General features: G+C 32.4%; 1 protein-coding gene across 8 annotated transcripts in view; it reads right to left on the bottom strand.

Moving 5' to 3' along the window:
• The window catches only part of LOC142358743 (somatostatin receptor type 5-like), a 93,704-nt gene that overhangs the window by 21,365 nt on the left and 48,601 nt on the right, over positions 1-23,738 (bottom strand). The window contains exon 1 of one of the 8 annotated variants that reach the window (XM_075410298.1): positions 16,111-17,599. The exons of 4 other annotated variants lie outside the window; for them this stretch is intronic. Coding sequence is in view for 1 of the 4 variants with exons in the window: in XM_075410294.1 (XP_075266409.1) it covers positions 6,268-6,384 (117 nt within the window). In the remaining 3 variants the exon portion in view is untranslated. Of the gene's footprint in view, positions 1-1,151; positions 1,819-6,267; positions 6,707-6,774; positions 7,827-16,110; positions 17,600-23,738 lie in introns of those variants that run through there. 3 more of the 8 variants (XM_075410302.1, XM_075410294.1, XM_075410300.1) reach the window with 3 other exon arrangements.

Raw genomic sequence — 23,738 nt, 5'->3', positions numbered from 1 at the left:
AGCAAGACTAAACAGCATTGCACAACAGCAGTCTGACTTAAAATTAAGTTGGAAAACTGTCAAAGGTCTTCTTAAGATAAAGCAGTTATCGTAGCAGGATTATATTGACCCATTAGTTGATTGAGTTTAAATGTAATGACCTTCTTCCCATTAGCCCTGATGAAAGCGTGGCGTAATTCTGTTATTTTCTTTTGCAAAGTTGTGAATTATCATAATTAAAAAAAACGCATATTTTTGACACACTGATGGTTCTTCAGAGTAGCAAAGGTGAAGGAGCATACATGTTGACTACACAATAAGCAATTTTGAGCAAGAAATGCACGTAAAAGTTTTGAGGGAAAATGCAGACTCATGAAAAAAAACTCACCCATGATTTGACATTAAATTCGACCTGGTAAAAATAAATTCATGAAAAGAGTTTTTTTTGACTTGTGAATTGACTTCTGCTAGACGCAAATTTTACTCCTCAAAAGTTGTGATCGAGGAAAACTCCAGGGACCAAGTTTGGTCGAGCTTAATTTTTTCGGTTGAGTAAATGTCCAGAGTGAGAAAGTTTGGGTCGAGAAAAAGTCCATGTTATTAATAAAGTCTAGCAAGTTTCTTTTCATAGCTCTTGGTCGAGCAGTCTTTTCAAAAGTCCAGGTCCAGACTAGGGAGGCTTCAAGCAATAGAGAAAGTTTGCACACTCATAATACTGTAAAGACGATTTCAGCTTTGTGCTGTCCAGACCTTCGGCCAAAAAGTAATTAAAGGAAATAAAATCACAAAAACTAACGTGAAGACTCCAAGTTCGAATATTTGATGGCGCTTTTGGCAAATATTTGCATAAGTCAGGAAAAGTTTTGCTCTTTATGCCAATAGGCGTTTTTTTTGCACGCTGTTGTATTTAAACGTGAAATAATGTCACTTACACTCTACACAACCAGCAAACCAACTGAGGCTATAAATGGCATAAATTTTTTTCATGGAAGCCACGGGTAGTATAAAATTAAGCTAATTAATGAAATTTAACGCTAACAATTACAAACAAAAATGGTAAAAACTGTCAAAAACTGAAAATGAAGTTTTGCAATGAACCGAATGCTAGCTGATGGAATAAATTAAAATTCAAAAAGCATTAGTAGCTCTCTGATCTGTCACAATCACATTACCTGAATGTCGCAGAGTTGAAATTGAACCCAGCCCGTGAACAAAGAACGGAGGGTAACAGAAAGTAATAAGCACAGAATCTAATCGTGGAGAAAATAGACGGGAAATCTTTAGTTAACTTTCAATTTTGACTCCTAGCTCCGCTTGTAAGTCATACAATTATGTACAAAAATTTGCAAAAAAAGATTATATAGTCAGGGTCGTATGTAATGGAAAGAATAATGAACAGACTGCGTTGAAAAAATATGTCTGGGTTGCAAATTGGTTCAAAATTGAAATGAAGGGCTTTTTCGTCAACGGAGGGATAAAAGCACATAGGTGTTGAATAAAAGATAGATTACACAGCATTGGGAATTTCGGAGGCATTTTAGAAGCTATAAATTTCACCTCTTCTTAGCTCCGCCCACGTGCAATTAAATCATGGCAACCTGTCAAGAGGTATGTTATGTTCAAGTGACAGTTTAGCTTATGGTTATGGTTTTATCTAACTATCATGAACTTAAACATTTTAATTCATGTCGTAAAAATTAGATCACAATTAGTTCTCTTAACGCTGACACATTTACAATGTCGCTCCAAAATTAATTTAAAAATGTCTTGATTCAGAGAATCTAGAAAAACTTGAATTGTTTTCAGAAACTCTTCAACAGGAAAATTGAAAACCGTTATCCCTCCCTCCGTGCTGTCTCAAAATTTGTCCCCCGCCCTTAGCCGTGAACAAATTTCCTATTTTCACTCATCGTTCTGACCAAATATTTGCTTTTTGGCTCATCGATCACCAAGCCTATAGTCATTTAGCTACGCATATAGAATTCACTTGCTTTTATGATAATTGAATACCTTTAAAAGTGCGGAAAATAAGCAATTAATCCATCATATGATTGGCTAAGCTTGCAAAGACGGGAAGGCGCGGTTCAAAAATTTTCACAAAATCGTTGAGGGGAAAGATAAAAGAGATTTGATTCAAGCTTAACGCGCAATTGCAACCGTTAAGTTGTCACGAAATAAAAAAGATGTCATGCATGAGAGAAAAAAGATTAGTTCATCCAAGACAATATTATTCCAGCAGCGATTTGTCTTTAATGGAACAAAGCATTAGTTGGAAAATTTTTCAATATCCGTCCGCAAATTTGAGCCAAGACAAATTATCAATAAATTGTGTGGGAATGTCTTTACTTAAAAGTGACAGTGCTTCATTAAAACAGACGCAAAAATTGGCTGCAAAGATTTTGTACGATTCTCAAAGGGAACTACTCCACGTGCTGTGAAATGGACGCCATTAAAAAGTTTGCGCTGTGAAATCAGTCCTCCAAATCGCATTTCGAACAGTTTATCCCCAATGTTTTTAGAGAGAATTAGGAGATTAATTTTTGCCAATATCTTTAGAGATGTTGGAACTGTATAAAACATCTCTAATTTCATTAGCAACCAATTTTGTAGGATTTATCTGAAAAAAACATGGAGAAAAATAGTAATAAGCATATAAATTCAATTTAAAATGGTGACAAAAATGGAGATTTTCAATGGATAGAATACTCAGCACCGGAATATTTGAAGATATTTAGGCTAGACAACTTGTAACTTAAGGACTCTGTGAACAAGGTGTGTTAGGCATCAGTGATCCAGCACATTGCACCTAACCAAAAAAGAGGCAGATGAAAATTTTAGGAAATTATAAGTATTGTTCTTGATCAACTTGAAGGTGTAATACTAGACGCCTGTCCTCAGAATTCAGTCTACAGTAAACAAAGAGAAGGAACTTGAAGTATTAAAAAAGATGAGCAGTGTCTGGATAGATCCGAGCCTTCGCCGGAGTCTGACATATTGTGTGAGGTGGTTTCATTTTTCATGCTATCAAAAAACTGATGTGCTTCTAAGGAGCTATAAAATTTTATAAATCTGTTAAAAATCTGTTTAATTTTTTTTTACAAACAGCACAACAGAAGAATCAACAAGGAGAATTGTTAATGAGCGTCCTCACATGCAGTTTGAAGTTCCATTCTTTTATTTTATATTAGATTGCAAAAACTGCAAATACAAAATTGAACAAAAAGCCTATATATTAATGTCGAGCTGAGTGGAAACATTATGCATCAAATGAAACCATTGCGAGAATATTTTATACATCCATAGAGAGCAACTGAGACTTTTTGTTATTATCCAGGATGTATAATACGACTACAAAAAGAACGACAAATAGAGGCAGGAAATTTCCACGAAAAAATTTGCACGAAAAAGATGTCCAGCCAATTAAACATAAAGCTGTCCACTGAAAACATTAAAAATTTTTGATTTCGTTTTTTATTTCAATTGACTAAAGAACCACCCAATATATATTGTGATACTGTAAAAAGAAAACGAAAATATAGAAAAATCTAGAAAAATGAAGGATTATGCAAAATTCGCGAATATTTTTTGAAAACTGATTGTACCAAGAACAAAGGCCATTTGAAGAGAATAAAACCGTTATAAAAAGCGAATTTTAGATCAATGGATAAGGTATGTGACTTGTCTATAGAGCTGCAGATATAGAGCTAAATTCACAGAAACTAGATTGGCAAATCTCAGAAATGCATTGTCTTTATTTAAACAAACAAAGTTTTCAAAATTCATAGCAGACGTAAGATTTCGACTAAATGAGCGGACAGTTTATCTTGCAACCTCTTCGAAAACTAATTGCGCTTGTTCTTAGTGGGACTAAGTAATCAGACCTTCAAAATTTTATTAAATAATAGCCTATCAAAAAAAACTTCACAAACAACTTTACGAAAGCACAGTGTTGAAGCCATTGAATTTAAAAATATAATGACGAGAGAAGAAAATCTTCATTTGCGCAAGAGAAGTAACTCTTCATTTTCGTCTTTTTTGAGCGTCATAAAGTCTTTTTGTAAAACGATTATTTCAAAATGACAGCAAAAAGAACCACAAAAATTGAAAAGTATTTAATTTTCACTAAATTCTTTTAAAACAAATTGTCTAAATCCTGACGACATCAGTCAAAACGCTTAATCAACAGAAAAAACTTTGTTTCGTTCAAAAGAACAATAGGAGATCTCTCAATAATGAAGCTAATTGCGAAAATGAGACATTATAAAATGCGAAAAAAAACGCAAACCAACACAAAATTGGGATAAGTTGAAGAATACTTTTATTTTTTTGAAAAATTTTAATTTAAAAGTCAAAAAACTTTTAGCTATATGCCGAAATCAGTTACTAAATTCATTCCTGTATCCAAAGTTGTCCACTAAGAAATTTACTTACCCAAAAGTTGGAATACGACAACAAAAATTAACAACAGAAACATGCCAAAAAAAATTCTACGAAAAACTGCAAGAGAACGGTGTGGCCGCACTTAAAAACATATGTTATGAAAACAATAAATCTGTTTAGTTACAAATTGTGTAACGGGTTTTCCATTTAGATTGTTAAGTCAAATGAGAATTTATCAGAGAAACAAAAAACAGCAAAAATGGGCAATTAAGCACTAAAGTCAAAAAGTCTTGTATGATAACTTGTACCAAAACAAAAAAAAACGTCCTTGTAAAACAATCCGCCATAAACTTATATATTTATTTGGCGTTCAATAGGAAAGAAAGTTTGACTCGTGTTTAATGAGATCAATTCAAAAGTTGACAGAAATATTATAAAAAATTTACAATTTCAAAAACGACTGAAATTTCCTGAAAACAAATTTGTTCATTGACACAAGAGACAAAAGGTAACCACCGAATGCACATAAGAGGTTTACCTACACTTCGTGAAGACGCCATTCGTGTCTTGGAATGGTCAGAGTTAGTAATCAGACAGCAAAAATAATAAAAAATGAAGGCAAAAGACATGAATTCAGTTGAAGTTTACTAAAAATTGTCTTTAAAGCAGTAAAAACCATTATTTTCTCTAAAAACAAACTATGTCTACATTCGGCCTCAATTTTACGTAAAGGATGCTGCCATTAATGATGCTGTGCATTAAAAAATTGTCAGTAATTAACATAAAAAACAAAAGCAAAATATTTTGAGAAAATAGGGCACCAAAATAAAAATCAAAAAATTTCTGATTGTAAGAATCCATGACAATATCAAACCTATCCCTGATTTTGCCGCGCGCACAAGAAACTGCTCAAGTGTTGCAAAAGTTTGCAAATTAGACCAATTATTGAGTGGAAAATTTCGAACACTAAAAAAAACAATTCTGCAATTTGTTAAATTTGTAAAAAATGGCAATATTTTATTTCCAAAAGAATTTTATAGGACGCCGAGTTCATCTGGCTCTTTTTTAGAGTTTCAAGTGATTGGTTCAGCGTTTTTAGGTCTCCATTTTTGGCAAACTAAAACAAATTGGACCAAAAAAGCATATTTTTTTGCAATTTTTGAAGAAAAAAGCCTGAAGTTTGAAAATTTTATCAAAATTTTGAGCCAAAGAGACTCCAATCAAACAATTAAGCAATGCTCTTCTATCACCACCGTTATTGCTGTGGTAACAATAGCACTCTACAGTTAAAAATTTTAACATATTATAAATAATATTAGCATAATTGCGCCAATTTTAGCAAAAGTTATTGAAAACGTGAATAAAACTGTCGAGTACTCATAAAATTTTAAACCTCGATAACTCCCTGTAAAACACGAAATTGTCTGAACAAAAAAACCCATTTGAGTATATAGTTCCTCCCTCCCCACTAAAAGGGGGGTCGGAACAAAAACTTGAGAATCAATGATGTCTTGCAAATCAAAAACTCAACTGATTATCAGCGAAATACAGCCTTCAATGGCAAATGTCACTTTAAAACAGTCACTTGTTAAAGATAAAAATCACTTTTGACATTCCTTTTTGTGATATTAGTTTTTCAGAAATTAATTCGAACACCTCACGGATGAGAGGATGGTATCCTTGTAAAATCATTTATGTCATTCCTACAACAGTTTTTCGATGTTTGATAACATTATCCGTTTTAACACCTGATCAACGAAAAAAATAGTGCATTTTTTCCTGCAGTCTCTGTTTCCATTTTTGTTAAAGTGAGTTTTCTTGTGATGTCATAATCAAAAACTAAAAGTTTTCATATTAAAGATAAGTGTTGATTTTGCAGGATTTTCGAATAATGAAACAGCCGCTCACTTTTATATTTTGGATGAACAGCAAGTGATAGCTGCTAAAATTGAGGTTAAAATTCTTGTATTGGAAATAAATTAACCGAAAATAACAAATTTTGGTTAAAAGACTAGTAGATAACATACGTTTTCAAACAATGACTTGCTTTTTTATAGCAGAAGAATTAAAGTAGAATTGACTGAAATTCTGAAGTTTTCTGTTTTTTAATCGAAACCGAATAAAGGTCCCCTATCATAATTATCAGGAGAATACACACCAAATACGGGCAGAATAAAATTTATAACGTTTTTTTGTAACGAATTTCAACAAACGGATTCCATGAATAGGCAAGAAAAGAGAAAACTCATAAAAAACCTGTTCCTTTGAGATATCTTGAAATTGTAGAGGACTTTTTTGCAATCGATTCAAACTTTCACGTGCTTTTCAATGGTACCAAAAGTTGTTCTCCGCAAATTATATGGATCGAGTGAAATTGGCAGTATAGAAAGGTAAAGTTGCTATAAAGTCACTAACCCCATTAAATGGAGGGTTGGAACAATAAAATCAAGGCGAGGAGGTCAAAAATTATCAGCACTATACTCCAACAGATCCATTAAGGCTAACAGCATTTATTGTTAGTCCAATGCAGGGTGAAAGTATCCAAGTGATACGTAGGATTAGAGCTCAAATAGTTTATTTTCTACAAGAAGTCTAATTATTCAATGTTATCGAAGTTAATGTTGTACTAAATGATACTAGAAAATAACTCGTCTTCAAATTCTCCGTCCGTTTGTTGTGACTAATCAAACTTTTGCGCTCTGAGGCGTGATCAGAATAACCGGTAAGAACGTTCACCCTTAGATAATGGAGAAGCCGTGAATAAATTAGCAGTTTTTACCTTAAATAATAGAATAAATTATTGGATAACTAACGAAAATGACTCAAATTTAGGTTGGATTAAAGCAACAACTAAAGTAGTTTTTTTTTATATCCTACCGAAGAAAAATTGCATTATTTGCTGGTAATAACTTTGCGTCTAGATTAACAAGAAACAAAATAGTGTTCTGTTCGATTTAAACATCAAGTTTGACGGTGCCAGCGTAGTTTTGTAAAAAAAAAACTGTTTTTTATGTTGTTTTGTGTGTGTGTGTGTGTGTGCTGTGTGTGTATGTTGTGCGTGTTTCTCATTCCTGATTGTGTTGTGTAGTCGTGTTATTGTCTCTGATGTCAATAGAGCCTTTGTTGCCATTGTCGTCTGCTGATGCGTCGCACGCTAACATCCCTTGTTCCAATTACAAGCGCGTTTTACTCCAACTTTGGTTGAATTCATTGCATATATCTGCGATTTTTTGGCTCCAATGATTCCACATTCCGACTGAGCTTCTATTGTAGATGGGATTTAATTGGTAGTACATTGGAAGGTTTTTTGGGGGCAGGTTGACTTAGCCCAATGATATCAAACAATGGAAAGTTTTAGTAATTGTACCAAAATTTTTTTCAAAATGGGAGAAGATATATATGCGAGGCTGACTTTTTTCTTCGGTCAAATATTCACTTTTTGTTTCCAAGTTGTAGAGAAAAAGGAAAACACCATTTTGTAGCCATCAGGATCTAGTTTCGATTTAAAAAAAAAGGCCGAACTCTTTAAAATTGAAAGAAAAATCGAAAAGGAAAAAACCCGTCGCTCTGGGGGGGGGGGGGGGGGGGTTAAAACTTAATACCAAACTGAACTCAGAAATTTGTAGTAAAACAAGTTGGGTTAAAAGAGTTTTGACTGTCACGAGTAATTTTTTACAGTCGCAAGCCTAAAGAAATTAACGATTTTAAGTATTTGACCAAAAATTTTGAAAAAAATGTTTTGTTTTTTAGAGAAAAAATCTTGTTTTTCGTTTTCTGTTGATTAAAAACTATTTTAACAGCCAATATTTCTCTGTATCAAACATATTTTTTGCGAATACCGAAGATTTAGGCACTTTAGAGCTATCAAAGTAGCCAAAATCCATTTTTGAAAAATTAAAGCTAAAAGCACAAATATTTCCTATTTTCGATATTCTAAAGCTGTTTTTGCAATAAATTGTTGTTTCATCAGAACTACACATTGCAGTTCTTTGAAAACCGTGACGACGTCAAAAAAAAACCGGTTTCATGGAATGAACATGAAATCAACCAAAATTATATTTTAAAAGTAAAAAAGGAAGTCTTTTCTTTTTTATTTCTATTCCTTACTTAGTCAGAGCAGATCGTTCGACATAAAATTTCACTAGTATCATGCAATACAGAGCAATTTGATAGTTGGTTTATTGATGGCCAGGTTGAAGAGCTTAATACAATTTTTCATATTTTTTTTGAAAACTGGAAGAAAAAATTTTACATTTCGCTGTGGGCATTTCTGTAACGCGAAAACAATAATATGTTTATTGACTATGAAAATTTTCACATCAAAAACAGAGAGGAAAAACAGGAGTTTTTGAGAGATGAAAAACAACCTCTTTTCTTTTTCGGTTCACAAAACAATTTAAAAAAATCCTACTTATTTGAAAATACTCCGAAAAGTGAAAAAGAGCAAACTAAAATTTTACTGATAACTAAATTTTTTAATACTACTAAACAATAGTTTTTAGAGAGAAACGTTAACTTTTGGTTATGTGTTAGGCACAAAAAGAGGCAGAGTGCAAAAGCTGTGAGAAATCTTAAAAATTAGAGGATTACATAAAATTTGCTAAGAAAAATTTTATTAAATATGTTCCAAACAAATTTTGTAATAAACAAATTTAACTGTTAACACATCCGCGACATTTTTAAAAAATAACGATCAAAAATGACGAAAAAAAATTAGATAAAAAGTTTCAACAAAACTTCAATTCAAATTTTAGTGCCAGTTTTACAATTACCGATATAAAAGCCGTAAGGATTTCGCACTTAGTTTTTCAGAAAATACGAACTGGATGGAAAGCATTGATTCAGATAATGGTTAGAAAGCAGTTGCCATGAAAAATTGAAAAAATTGTGCTTGTGTGAGTGTATGGATGTGAATGGTTGTGTGTAGTGTGTGTGTTTAATGTGTGTGAGATTTGTGTAAGAAGGAGAGTTGGAGATTGAAAGAGAGATTTAATTTGATTTAGCTTCTTTGATTTTTGGACACAAGTAGATGTAGTGAAAAGAAAGTGTCAAAAATCTTAAAAATTGGAAAAAATTACGAAACATCAAATACAAGATGTGGTTTTTTTTCTATTCATTATTTTCTGTGTCTGTTCATTATAGGTTGTAAAGTATCTCTGAGATTTTGAACACAAAAATGATTTGGCCGAATATGCTCATGAAACGTCCAAAAATACAAGTTTTTATTAAAAATTTCGAGAATGGTCATTTCAGCTCTTAGTGTCAGTTCTACAATTACCGGGACAATTGCCTAAAATCCACACCTATTTTTCCGGATAAAACAAGCAAAAGAGAAATCACCAACGCGAAACTGGGCTTAAATCAGTCGCCGAAAAGAAAAGTAAAAAAAATATATTTTTTTTTGGTTCGAGGTCTTTATTTATGTTTTTGCTTTTGTGTGCGTCTGCGTGAGTGTGTGTATGTTGTTGGTCTGTGTGTAAGAGCAACAAAAAGAGAGTATTAGACAGAGAGAATAAGATTCTTTGGATGTTAGACGCAAGTAAAGGCAAAAAATAGCTGGTAAATTAGCCTTGAGATTTAGATAAAATTGAATTGGCCCATTATGCTCAAGAGAAATGGAAAACGACAATATTTTAGGACAAAATTTCAAATTCACTTCAGATTTTGTGTCAAACTTACTCTTACTAGTAAAATTGGCTCTACACGTAGTTTGCTAGATAAAACAAACAACACCTGAATGAACAAAGTGAACCATGTAAAAAATTCAGGGGCCAAAAAATTTAAAAACATGAATATATGTGAAATTGTGAGGGTGTATTGATGTGATTGCGTGTGTGTCTTGTGCCTGATTAATGTGGGTGATATAGAGAGAAAAATAGAGTTAATCTGAGAGAATTAGTTCCTTCAAATAATAGACAAAAATAGAGGCAGATTGCAAAAACTGTCGGATATCACTAAAAATGGAAAAAAAATAAAATATAAATAATTTGTTACCAATTGCGTCTTTAAGTTTGTTCAAAACACAAATTCTGTTTTAAAATTTTGCTGGTCTCACTTTTTTATTCTCATGGGACATCAAAGTTGACAAAATATAATTCGAGTTTCATTTCGAAGTTTAGTGCCAAATTTACAATTACCGATACAATTGCCTCAACCCGTCCACACCTAGTTATTTGGAAAAAAAACAAGGAAGATCTAACTGAACTTGACAAACCCTGATTAATGATCAATTGCCAATGACGTTTTTTTAAAATGTCCGTTTTGTTTTAAGGTTTGTATTTTTGTTGTTTTCTTTGTGTGTGTAATGTGTATGGTGTGTGTGTATGGTTTGTCTTTGTCTTTGTTTTTCAGAGTGCTTACTCAGCTTTCTAAAATGTGCTAAGGAGTTTTCGTTTTGTCTGCCAAAAAAGACGGCATTTTCTGGTTCATACAGTTAGTGGTTTCCCTGAGAAAAAATAAGGGCTGTTTTGTAACCTTCAAAGCTATGTTGGAACATACTGTTCTACGCAGAGGCTCGCACAAGCCATCTTGTCATAATTAAAAAAAGAGACTTTCTTTCAATTCAAATATGGAGATTCTACCACAAATATAACCAAAAGGAAAGTTTACATGTTAATTGATATCATTCAAAATACCTAGTATCACTTTGAATACGCTAAGAAACGTATTCAGCTTAACATTGGGACAAAAATTCTTTACAAACGTTATGGTTATTAGTTCATTTGATTTTACACTAAAAATTCGAAATAATTTGAAATCAGAAGGACGCTTAATCTATATAGTTACACGAGATCATCAGAAATAATTAGGTCTTTTTGCAGTTTAATTAGAAATGATGAAAGAAAAAAGATATCTGTATATAGTTTTTTCTGTTCGCAAATGTTCTCAAAACCAGCTGTTCACCCAAAAAATCTTTTTAAATATTTTTTCCGAATGCAAAATGTCACGAGTTCTGCCCGTGTGTGCAAAAAAACCACAAAACTTTCTTCATTTTGGTTGTCATTTCAAATTTTGTACATAGCTTTGTTCACGTAGCTACGGTTTTTTTTGCAGTTCTTTCCATCTAACCATTTGTTTTGAATCTGATTACGTGAAGGTTTCAAAGAGTTTTTAGCGGTAAACATAAACGGTAGGAAATGAAATGTTTTGTATTTTTCATGTAAACCACTTTAAGTCTTGCAACAAAAAGCTTTTCCGGATTGTTGGTCTTCCAGTAAATTGTATTTTAGCACAATAACCATTTTTTCCTTCCTTTTCAAAAAAGGCGGCAAACTTTGTTGTGTCTCAGCAAAAATCCCTATTGCTTACAAAATCGTAAATATGAATCCTAGTGTCGATGAGGATAACAAATTAAATTCTTAAAGTATTCAAATATCAAATCTATCAAAAGAACAAATGTGCAAATCATACAAATCCCACACAAAAACAGTATCAAAATTTTAAAAACATAACTGAGGGAGGCTGCCTTTTTAGGGTTAGCAAAAAGTATAAAATTAAAATTCAAAAAATAAATTGCACAATTTTGAGAGAACACTCATTAGCAGCCCTTGGTTGTTTTCTACTATTTATAGTGCGAAACATTTATAGATTGCGGAAATTAGTTTAAAAACTGAATACTTTTAGAAAATCTAATATGTCTTAAGAGCAGATAAAATTCAATCTAATAATTACGAAAAGGGGGAAATGCCAATCGAAAACCAAAAAAACTGCAAAGCTACTGTCTCACTAATTGCAGATTGTTGTTTTTAGTAGAAAAAAATCAAGCGCCATTTTATTTTTTAAAAATATTATTTTTTTTAATAGAAGGCAAATTCATTGAGGTTAGTTTTCGTTGAAACTAAACTTTAAAGTTTACTTAATACGAATATGAATTTTGCATTGGAAAATCAATATCGCAATTTTTTCAGTGCAATTTTCCACTTTTAGGAATATGAAAGTCCTCTGCAACTTGTGAGAAAAAAAAATTCGTGAATTATTAGGTGCATATGCAAAAAGTGAAAATGTATGGAGTTGAACAGAATTTTTCAGATGATCAGCTCTGCTGATAACAATTTTTAACGTGATGCAGCTAATAATAGTTATTTTTATTTTCAACTCTTTGCAACAGTTTTTCAATTTCAAATCAATAATACCATAAGTATTGAGCCGAGAGAGAAATGAAAAAACAGCACAAACTTAAAGTGCAAACTGCTCGACAAATGCCAACTGTTTCTAGCGTTTCTTATAAAATAAGAAACACAAAAATTATTGCAAGAAAAAAGTTTTTATTTCTTGCAGTATTTTGACTTCTGAGGAATAAAGCTCACTCATTATTGTGCCGATGTCCAAAAAAGCTTTAAATTTTGTTTTGTGGAAACAACTGACAAGATTTGGTCCTATTTTTTACGTTGCAGAAACCATTTTCAACGATGGAGGGAGTCTAAATGCGCAAAATGTGGGAATAAGCTACTTATATCTCGCAAAAGGCTTAAAATTTGTAAAAAAGCATTTGTAGATAAACATAACCTAATCCCTCATTTTGAGCATTTAATTAGCCTGAAATTTATTGTTATAATTTTTTAGTAATTCATTGAGACCAAATTCAAAGAGTTAAATGTTCTTGTATGATTAATTGTAAAACCGCGTATTGTCTTCTGAATCCGCCATCAGTATCGAGAGCAACATTTCTAAAAATAATCGTCAATTAGTTTGTCTTTTATTTTGGTAATTAGATACTGTAACGGTGAGAAATTATGGCGTATAATTGAGTTACTTATTGTGCGCAAAAAAGTTACTTAGGCGTGGAAATTGGTTACTTTTTTCTCCCTAGTTTTTACGATCGCTCCAGAACACGCACTATGAGAAGTAAGTATACATATATCCAGTTTTGAAGCTAATTAGAGCTTATTTCGGTCAGATTAATTAAATTCTGCACACGTTGACAACTCTTCTTAAAATATGGGTAGTAAAAACACGTGACATAATCGAGTACATTTACTCCACTTTTTAACATTGGCCATTCAATGCTACCCGCTCCTTTAAAATGTTTTTGCAATTAGTGAAGCTAATTCACTGATAGATGGTTTCACAACTTCTCTCATTTTTCAAAGGAAGCTTCCGCAGCATGATGAAGTATGATGAAAGGATGAATGGAAAAAACAAAATGAAGGAACATGTCACCAAGGAAAAAAATATTTATCTAAAAAACTTAAGACGGAGTTTACTTCAGAATCTCAAAACCAACCACAAATTGATGGAATGTGAAATAGCTCCGTTTATAAGCGCAAAAAAATGTAGTTATTTGGTTGATAACTAATGCCAGCTCTGTTTTTTAATCGTTCGCAATTTAATTTCATTAAAATATCAGGATGTGGAAAACGCTTTTGTTCTTTAGAGTTGGAGAATTTGCTTGTTTCTGTCGCATTAGGGAATTCAAAAAATCTCACGCTAAAATTTAATACACTAAAAGGGACATAGGCCATGAAATTACATGGCTTCACATCAATCTTTTTTATTAATTTTATTGTTTTGAAAAAAAATTAACCGAAACAGTGCAAGTTAGTTGCCGCTGTTTTAGCATTTAAGATAGCTTTCTTCGAAACAAAAACAAATAAACCGTAATTGGGAGGCATTTTGTGTGCATGTTCTGCTTCAGTTATTTTTGACGATGTGTGATGGTGCTCAGAAAGTGTAATATATTATCCCTCAATGGTCCTAAAACTGTCTTAGTTTGTTTCAATTAATTTGCTTAATCGACTAAAATATGGCTGTGATTTTATAAAACAGTGTCGGCCAAACGCCTAAATAAGCATTTGAAACTATTTAACCATTAGTGGTATATGCAGTGATATCAGTTATTCAACTGTTTGCCTTTCCCAAAAACGATAAACTAAAAAAAATTCTTTTGATAGAAACGCAGAAAAAAGTACATAAATCTTTGTAAAATGCAACAAATATTTGAAGGATTGAAACCCTCATATCTATTTTTAACCCACTGTTCCCAATTTTGGTAAACGTTTTCAAAACTGCTACTAACAGTCCATTTTATCGAGGCTTGAACAAAATTGAGTAAAAATTTTGAAGCTCATTAATTGGTATCAGAATTTTACTGTGAATTTCTCTTGGACCACAAATGAACATTCTCCCAAAACTTAATAGTGTCTCCAGTTGTTCTACTGTTTATATTTGAGTGCAAGCGCTCAGGAAAACATTCCTGTCTAGTCAATTATAGCGAACTTTGATTTTCGAAAAAAAAATCAATTTAGAACAAAGCGATAAAATACTAAATTGGTTTTAAGAAATAATTTTTATCCGTGGTCATATGAAAACTTCTTGACTAAAAATTACCAGAAATAGGCTTATCTGCAAAAACGTTTTTCATTCATTCTCAAAATAATCATTCTCTTCATTCATTCTCAAAGATCTATAAAAAATACTATTTGAAAATATTCAATGAAAAAGTACTGTAACAAAAATAGGCAGATTATTACACTAATTTCATCGAACAATCCAGGCTTCTGATGTTGGTACAAAACAACTGTAAATGAATTTTGAAACATTTGTAAGCACAATAACCAGCATCTAATTTGGTTTTTTTGATACTAATTTATGAAAACAGTTTATTATGTAACATATTTTTGACTCGTAAACGATTTCAAGACCTTTTGTATAGTTTCTGGTCAATTTAATTTGATCGCAATATAAGCTATTCGAGAATGGCATATCTTAATAATTTGTCAACTGATTTATTCAGCGGACGATTTTTTTTGCTAATTGTCTGCTAATTGCCAGCAGCAGGCAACTTTTTTCAACCAGGCAAATTTTGCTAAGAAATTGTACAGCATAGAGAACACATTATCAGAAACATGGGTTGATATTGCCCGGTTCGCTACTTCTTAGTAGTCTTTCAGTGATCAGATTTGATGTCATACAAATCATAACGTATTTCCTAGTACGATAATTGTACGACTACTAATAAATCACACCTGATCCTTGTATGATTACCAAGAAATCATATATGAGCCTGGTATGATTACCAAAAACCATACATCCTTTTTTCATAAATCTTTTTACCATTACTGTTTCTTAAAATTTTATTCGGTAAGGCTTCACCTATGTGATTCCCCGGCATCACTCTGTGATCCGCCAAAAGACCCTAGTGTACAATACCATTTGCAAAGCTGGGCACTAAATAAAAGAGTAAGTCCAAACCGATAACTGGAGTTTTGATATTCTCTTAAGCCAGTTAACACCTATAAACGCTCATTCATAAGTAACAATAATAAAAATTGTTGCATATTACCTCGAATTCATTTTGTGAATATGTTCAAATTTCAAAGTTATTCTTTTAGTGCACACAAAGAATCAAATGTGGATTGCAAATGCAATATTTTAATTTATTATGTCCCTTGACTACATTTTACTCCTAATCCCTTGACTAATCTTTGGCACCAGTCAATGTTTTATGGGTCATATATTACATTGCATGATTTCCCAGAAATTTTTCAACTTCGATAGAAAAAGAAAATTATACAGTTTTTAGGCTTTAAAATTTTTTGTGTGATCCCTGTATGGTTTCCAAGAAATCCTATATGATCCTTGTATAGCTACCAAGAGCATTATATATGACATAGTATGATCACTAAGAATCGTACATGACCTAGTATGACTGCTAAGAATTTTGTATGATGAGCAACCCACTTGGATATGAAAGTATGAAAGTTTAACCGGGTATTGCTGAAATATCTCAAATAATGAACCGGCTTCACATACCTTGTATGATGTTTGCCGAAGACTAAAAATCAACAGAATATAATTGGAACAAATTGTTTTTGGAACTTGAATGCAATTAAGAAAATTGTCATCAGCCAATCAAATACTAAAAAACATTCATAACTGATTAACTCATTAACTCTCTAACACTGAAATTTGAAGGAGAAATATTGGTGCAAAAATTAATTAATGTGTTGAATGTGTGAAAATTTGAATTGAAAAACATTGATCAAATTGATCAAAACTTTGAAGGGCAACATGGTAAAATTTTAAGCGATAGGCTTTCAACAAGCAGCTTTGCTGGAAAAATAAGGAACGGACTAAAATGAAACGCAGCAAGTAACTCAATAAAGAAATTGAAAATAAATTAAATTCCCATTTTTGGAGCCAACAAACAAACCAGCGAAGAATTCAAAGATAACGAGAGACCGGATCCGATTATTTGGGCTATTTCTAAAAAAGGTAAGGTGTTTACTCCCTCCGCGGGTCAAATAAGAAACTCTTTGATGAATGCTAAAAAGGAGGCGATGATGAATAAGAATGATAGAATAGAGGCCGGTCCACCACATTGGAATTTCAACCAGATTACCCCGGCACGGGATTTGTTTCACAAAATACCGGCACACCCTTTGAAAGTACTATAAAGCAAAAGTGAGCAAGCTATGGCAAAGCGCTGATTGCAACTCGATTCAATTCCCTCTTTTCTGGGGGGTAGGGGTTCGAAATGAGGCAAACGGAAATGCCGCCCCGCTTGGCCCAACTTTGCGGGGTAATAAGATCAGAAAATCCGGAAAAACAGTAAAATTTAATTGATGGCAAAAGGAAAAGATACGCGATACAGTTATGTCTTCCTTTTTGTGGGGGCCACAAATTGATTTTATGCGCGCTCTCTCCCCCAAATTTCCGCTCAATTTGTCTTGTTACAAGAGGCGAAAGCGTTTTAATTGATTCGCTTCACCAGATAAATTTAGTTAGGCTTTAAATATATCAGACGTCAGTGCACTTTTGTGTCATCTGACTGAAATTAATCTTTTCCCTCTTTACTAAGTAACTGCGGGCAATTTGAAACTGGGGTTGTGAATTCCTGGACTGAAACAACGTAAATACCTGAGTATTGATTGTTTAATGTAATCTCTGTGCTTGACTATATTTGGCACAAATCTGGGTTTTCTGTCCAATATATCGCAACAAATATTTGTCAAATATAGATTTTCGCATTAACTCGAATTGCACTTTTTAGTGCAAAATGAGCCCCCCAAAATTCAAATGCTACGAGACTACACGCTTAGTTTAGTTTGTATATGTACAAATTAATTTCTATGTTCAAAAATTCAAAAACTAATTAAAAGACAATTGCTGTTTTAGTTTTTTTTTCATTTCTATGCTATTTGACAATGCGGGCAAATTTCATTGTAGATCGTTGTTCAGTTTCAGTTTTGACCAATGATGGCAAATTTGTAAGCAAGTGCATCTTTCGGAAACTATTCACAATAAGAGCCTACCTTTCAAAAAAGTTTTTAATGAAAATTGACTGTCAATTGTTTATCAATAAGATCAGATCAGCCAATATTCTCAAAATTTTAATTTTCACACAGTTTGCAAATCTCGCCTATTTTTCTTTGATATACTTTGACAATTAATCTTTTAAAAAAAATCATTCGACTCAAAATCTGTTGCTGTTGCTACCCAAATTATGTACTCAGAGGATTTTATACTCACAAGATATTGTTTTTGCTCTGCTAATTTTGACTGGTCTTGTATTTACGAAACAAAACATTGAATGGTTTTATTGAAACTTTCGTTTAGCGCATATTATTTTAATTTGGTTGGTTTTGATTTTCACTTTTCTATGCTTTTTTATTAAACATTGTTAACCTAAAATTTTTCTATTAAGCAATATTTTGCAGTTCTTGCAAAATTATATCAGATATCAAAATCCAAACAATCCATCCAATTAATTAGGAATCATCGCTGCTACGGAACTGTTTGGAGTAAGATTTCCGAGAGGATTTTGTATAAATACGCACTAATTGAGCCCAATTTTTGATGATTCGATGCCAATTCAAACGAAGTGTTGTGGTCTTCAAAGAGGGTGAAAAAAATTCATTTAGTCGAATTTTATCTTAAAATGGTTTGGAAAACATTAAGAATTCAGCTGGTATTTTTAGTACTTATCTAGGCAAAAAAATACAGATCAAATTTTGATTAACTGAAAATATTTTAAATGCTTGACAAGCGAAAAAATTTAAGTTTCGAATCCCGGACGTGATTTATGATTTTCTGTTTTTACAACATTTCATGAGAACCAAATATGGCCGTGGTACAATCGGGTTCATCAGTTGGAGGTCAGTGGATATTAGAATCAGATTTCTATAGGTGGGAAAATGTGACTTATGACATCTGACTAATAGGTCAATAAGATGATGATAGCGCCACGACAAAATTAAATTTAGAATAAAGTATATTTTTTGGCAATTATTTATCGACATATCAATAGAGTTAGTCACGTAAATTCTTCTTTTGTTTTCTGAAAATACAAAGATTGATGGAGTTGCTACGTTTTTTAAATAATCACCCTAACAATTACAATCAGCGATCAATAAAATCATTAATTGACGCTTTCGGAAATTTTGGTCTTGATTGAAGTTAGGAATATTTGTTTGGTCTTGATGATTGCTTCCGTTATCGGTTTCACTTTGTATTTTTTCTTCTTTGCAAAGAAATTTTAAAGGTTATTTTGATTGGCTCTGATCGGATTCGTTGGTACCTCCGTTTTTGAAAAACAAATCTTGGGGAAAAATTGAGTTTCACTTTCTTTCCAAAAAAGCGGATCTCTAGCTTCTGCATTTCGAAATTTCTGTTAAAAAATATGCAACGACAGATTAAAACAAATTTTGGCCGTCCAATTTGATCAGTTCTTTATGTTCACAGATTTCTATGTGTATCAAGAGAAATTATTGCTCTTGAAATCCATGAAACATTTCAGTTACATTAAGTGTCAAAAAATCCTTTTCCCATGAATTCAGAAATTCATTGAAGAACATGTCGTTCTTTAGTATTTTGTAATATTTCAGGCTTTTCTTATTTTTAACCAATGTTTTTTAGCTTTGTAGGATACAGTTCTTGTTTTCACCTCAAAGAATATCCAAGGTCTAAAAATTGAAAGCAAATAATTTGGCTCACAAAAATATCCTTGTCCCCATAAAATAATTATTGACCATTGTGGTGATGATAATTTGTAACGATGTCGTTATAAAGATATGATTTTTTGATGCAAAAAGTCGTTTCGAGTCAAAATTTACAAATTTTTGCTGATGCCTGATTATGATGGTCTTCTAAGATAGCTCGCTGCAATCTGAATAGGGGAAAATAGGAAGAACAAGAATTTTAATTAAATAACAAATTTGACTTTGAGGACACTTTGTATGATTGCTTTTCCTTAAAAGTGTCTGGCCAAAAGAAATTGCAAACTTTTGAGCATGGAGCGTGCTTATCCCTGCAAATCTACTTTGCATTTAAATAGATTCTCAATATCCCAGGGGTCAATAAATATAAACTGGTTACCAAATTTCAAGTCTATAAGTAGAATTTTTATTATAGGCAATTCCATATTTGGGAAACTTTTGTTCACTTTTTATTATTCAGGACTATGATTGTTATGCCAACTTACGGCACACCTCAACTCTACTTTTAGCCAATGGGTCTTTGTGAACAACATGCATTAAAAACCCAGCACTTCACCCCTCCCCCTGTGCTTTTTAAGTTGTCTGATCATTAAAGTACACCTCAACATGGGTAAGGCATGCAAGAACTCGTTTAGATAGCGCCAGATTTTGTAAAAAAAGTTAACAATAAATACAATTTTGGTTTTGGATGTTGGAAGGAAAAAAATACTGGATGACTTTTATGCTCCAAGAACGAGAAAAAACTTGTGCCCAAAATGTACGAAAATAAAGGAGAAATATTACATGGCAGGGGTCAGGAATGACCAATAACCAAAATGAGCAGCTTATTCAGCTGCACCGGAAATCAATTAACGACAAGACGATTGTTATCTGATTAAACAATTGTTTTATTTTTCTCTGTTGTTGAAAGTAAAATTGACCGCTGAACAGAATGGAAAATTAGCTTCCGGTACTTTTGAGCGACCAAATAAGCTGCGCGTGCGTTGCTTGCGGACAAAGGGTATTTGATTATTGTCTAGACTGACCCCAGATGTGCAACGCCCCTGATTGATTTTAAAATACAAAAACATACTGAGTCCCACAAACATAGGCTACTTGCAGAGAAAAAGCACCCTCGAGAGAGAATGTATGGCAAAGCCCTACTACCCCACCACCCATTTGAGTGTGTTGTAATTGCACTATGTAGCTACTTACAAAGACTTACAGCGCAGTAATTGTTTCTATCAACTTAAGCCCTCCTTTCTCCATAGCAACGCCCACTTTTAGAATAGCATCAATCTCATATTTACACGCCCATTCACTTTTACGTCAACAAAAGAGATACTTGCGAGTTTTGCTGACCTTCAAAATTCATTTTGCTCAAGTAGGTAGCTTTTTCAGGTCTTTCTCATTAAACCACCCATTGTTCCATCAAAAGACAGAACCAAACTGTTTCAAATGTTACGTTGTTATTCACAAAATTCAGTGCAAAACTGACGAACAATTTTGCTGACCAACAATATTGATGAACAAAATTCACAAGATCTTCGTCAACCTTGAACTTGATTTCTTATTTTAAAAGTTTCCAATACCATTGTCACCGGTGAAAATCACTTAAAATCTGAAAATTTTATAAGAGGACACGTTTGGTATAACTTTCGTGCTGTTAGATGTTTAGATGCATCAACTGGTCCTCAAGACCAGTGATATTTTTCGTTTACGTCAAACAATTCCTCGCAAAATTATGATCTTACATCTTCACAGGACTTTGAGATACTGGAAAAGATTAAAAAATTGAGAGAATTGCTATCTTAGTTCACAACTTACATTTCTTTAACCTCAATATTTTTGATTGAATGAATCCAAAAAAAAGAGTAAGACAAAATACACTGTAACAAACGTTTGTTACAATATTTAACATGGTTTCCAATTTTGAGCTCATAAATAGCGATATATCTTTTACCATATATGTAATGCCTGAGAGTTGGAGTCCCTCTTTTCCAGCGGGTTCCAGAAACTGTCTGAAATTTACAAAAAAATAGTTCCTGTAAACTAAGCAGCATCCGCCGTGCCAATTTTTTATTAATTATAAACGAAAATTTGTATTGAGTGGAGATCGTGATAGGAAAAATCAAGGGTCAATACATACAACAAAGAGGTACAGTAATGTGTGTTTATGCACATAATGTTTGCTCATCTACATGTTTGGCTTAATTGTCTTCGAAATGAGGAATGGTTGGAAAAATTTCAAAAGTTCATATATTATTCAAAAAAAGTTGGTGGATGAATAAAAAACTGCTTGCAACTCAAATCACATATTAAAGTAAATACAGTCAATTGGAGGACCGACTAGACCTTTCATTATTAGGACTTTGAGACAAGACAGACAAATTGATAAAATAACAAAATAAAAATTATATTCATTCAAAGTTCGATGTATATTTTTGGGAGAAAAAAAACGAAACTTAAACAATAAAGTCAAAATAGCTTCGAATAGAAAAGCAATTAAACAAAATATTTCACTAGAAGAAAAATGGGACCATTCCGTAATAGGATTCCGTCACAAGTGTAAAAAAAATAAACGGAAAAATTGTAACAAGCAAATATTTCTTGTAAAAAACAATCTCAAACAAAGAAAATAATTGGATATCAATTTACGTGTGTGAGTAAATGTAGGTTCATTCATACATCCATGTGAAGACATTAAGACCTGTTTTTATGTCTTAATGTAGGCCTCTATTAAACTTTTCGAGAAAACATTCTCGAAGTCCTTAAAACCATGATCTAGTCCGTAAAGTAAGATTCAATTGCGCCGTCTTTGAACACCAATTTTGTAATATTTGACTTCTGAACATTGGGAATAAGTAACAAAAAGCAAAAAAGCTCAAAAAGGGAGTATAAAAATAAAGAAGAAACATTTGTTTTTTTTCGAATACATATGAATTCAAAAACAAAAACATCATTGGCTGACAACTGAACTTAATAATAAGATTGAAGGCCATTGAAGTCTTTATTATCAAAAACATGCCAATAGTCTACAAAAGAACGAAAAACAAAAAACAAGCCAAAAATTAAGTCGAAGACGTTAAGAAGCCAAGCAATGCAGCAATAAAAATGAATTATTTTCAAGTTTACCCCTCTACAATACCAGTGATGTCCTAAGCTACCTGTAAGTTTTGATAACAGGTAACCAGTAGACAAAACAGAAGATCAAATTGCTAAGGGAAAAAATAAGTCTATATTTTTTTCAAAACAGCTGATTTCATGGTCATAAAAAAAACTTCAGGTGTCAACTCAAATTAGTATAAAAAATTCCTTTGATAAACCATAGGAGGTCACTAAAACCTGTTATTATCTTGGATCGTTCTTATCGACCAAAAAGCGTCAAATAAAGACAGAAGAATTCCATTGAATTCCGCTAGATGACGGTGTCGGAGTCGTTGAAACAATAATCATTTCAATTTAAAAACGAAACGGTCAATTGCAACTACTTTTCATACACCAATACTGTTTCATCTGAACCACTACAAGAAAAACCTCAAAATTGGCAAAATGTTCAAACATATGAAATTTTTGTGAAAACTCGTATTGTTCAAGCAGAAAAACCAGAACTTAAAACTTAAAAGCGCAAAATTTGTCAAACTTAAATCCTTTGGAAAGACGACGCAATCTGTTTTAGCTAAATCTAAGCTGCAAGTTGACATAAAGAAAAGAAAAAATGGGAAACTCAAAAAGGCCAATAAATGATTATTTGAGAAATAAATGGTTTTAAAATTGAAACGAATATAAGATTTTGACCAAAAAAACTAGATAGGTTTCCTTGAAATTCATTTCAATCTGTCATTAGTAGGCCTTGATTTGAATTTTTCTGTTCAGTAATTAATATAAAAAAACCAAAAACTTTGCGAAAATTTTTTAAAACAGAAAGAGACTGACTGCAATTCGACTTCAAAAATCAACGATTAGATCAAAGCTATGTCTGTTCGTCGATTATGAACAAATAATTGTTGGGAACTTTTTGGATTTAGATAATTTTCAGTTAAGTCAATAAATCAAAATTAAATAAATCAAAATTATCTTTTTGGATTTAGATAATTTTCCGGATTAATACACCTAAAAACTGTTGTCACAAGGGTGAAAATTTAACTCTAAAGAGGGCTAGTTTTAGTTGCGCTTCGCTTCAGAGTGCTCATTTAATTTGATTTATTGACTTATATAAATCAAATTAAATGAGCACTCTGAAGCGAAGCGCAACTAAAACTAGCCCTCTTTAGAGTTAAATTTTCACCCTTGTGACAACAGTTTTTAGGTGTATTAATCCGGAAAATTTGTTCAACGTGAACCAAAGAAGCTTATTTTGTGCCAGTTTTGATGAAAAAAGACACTTTCAGTCAACACACTGGATCAAACTGTTCATTCGAGTATATAGTCCCCCCTCACCCCCTCACTAAGGTGGTTCCGAAC

The sequence above is a fragment of the Convolutriloba macropyga genome, chromosome 2, assembly GCF_964194025.1.
Source record: "Convolutriloba macropyga chromosome 2, txConMacr16.3, whole genome shotgun sequence".
In the NCBI taxonomy this organism is placed as follows: Eukaryota; Metazoa; Xenacoelomorpha; order Acoela; family Convolutidae; genus Convolutriloba; species Convolutriloba macropyga.
The sequence above is the reverse complement of the archived record's forward strand: the minus strand, read 5'-3'. Positions and strand labels throughout refer to the sequence as shown.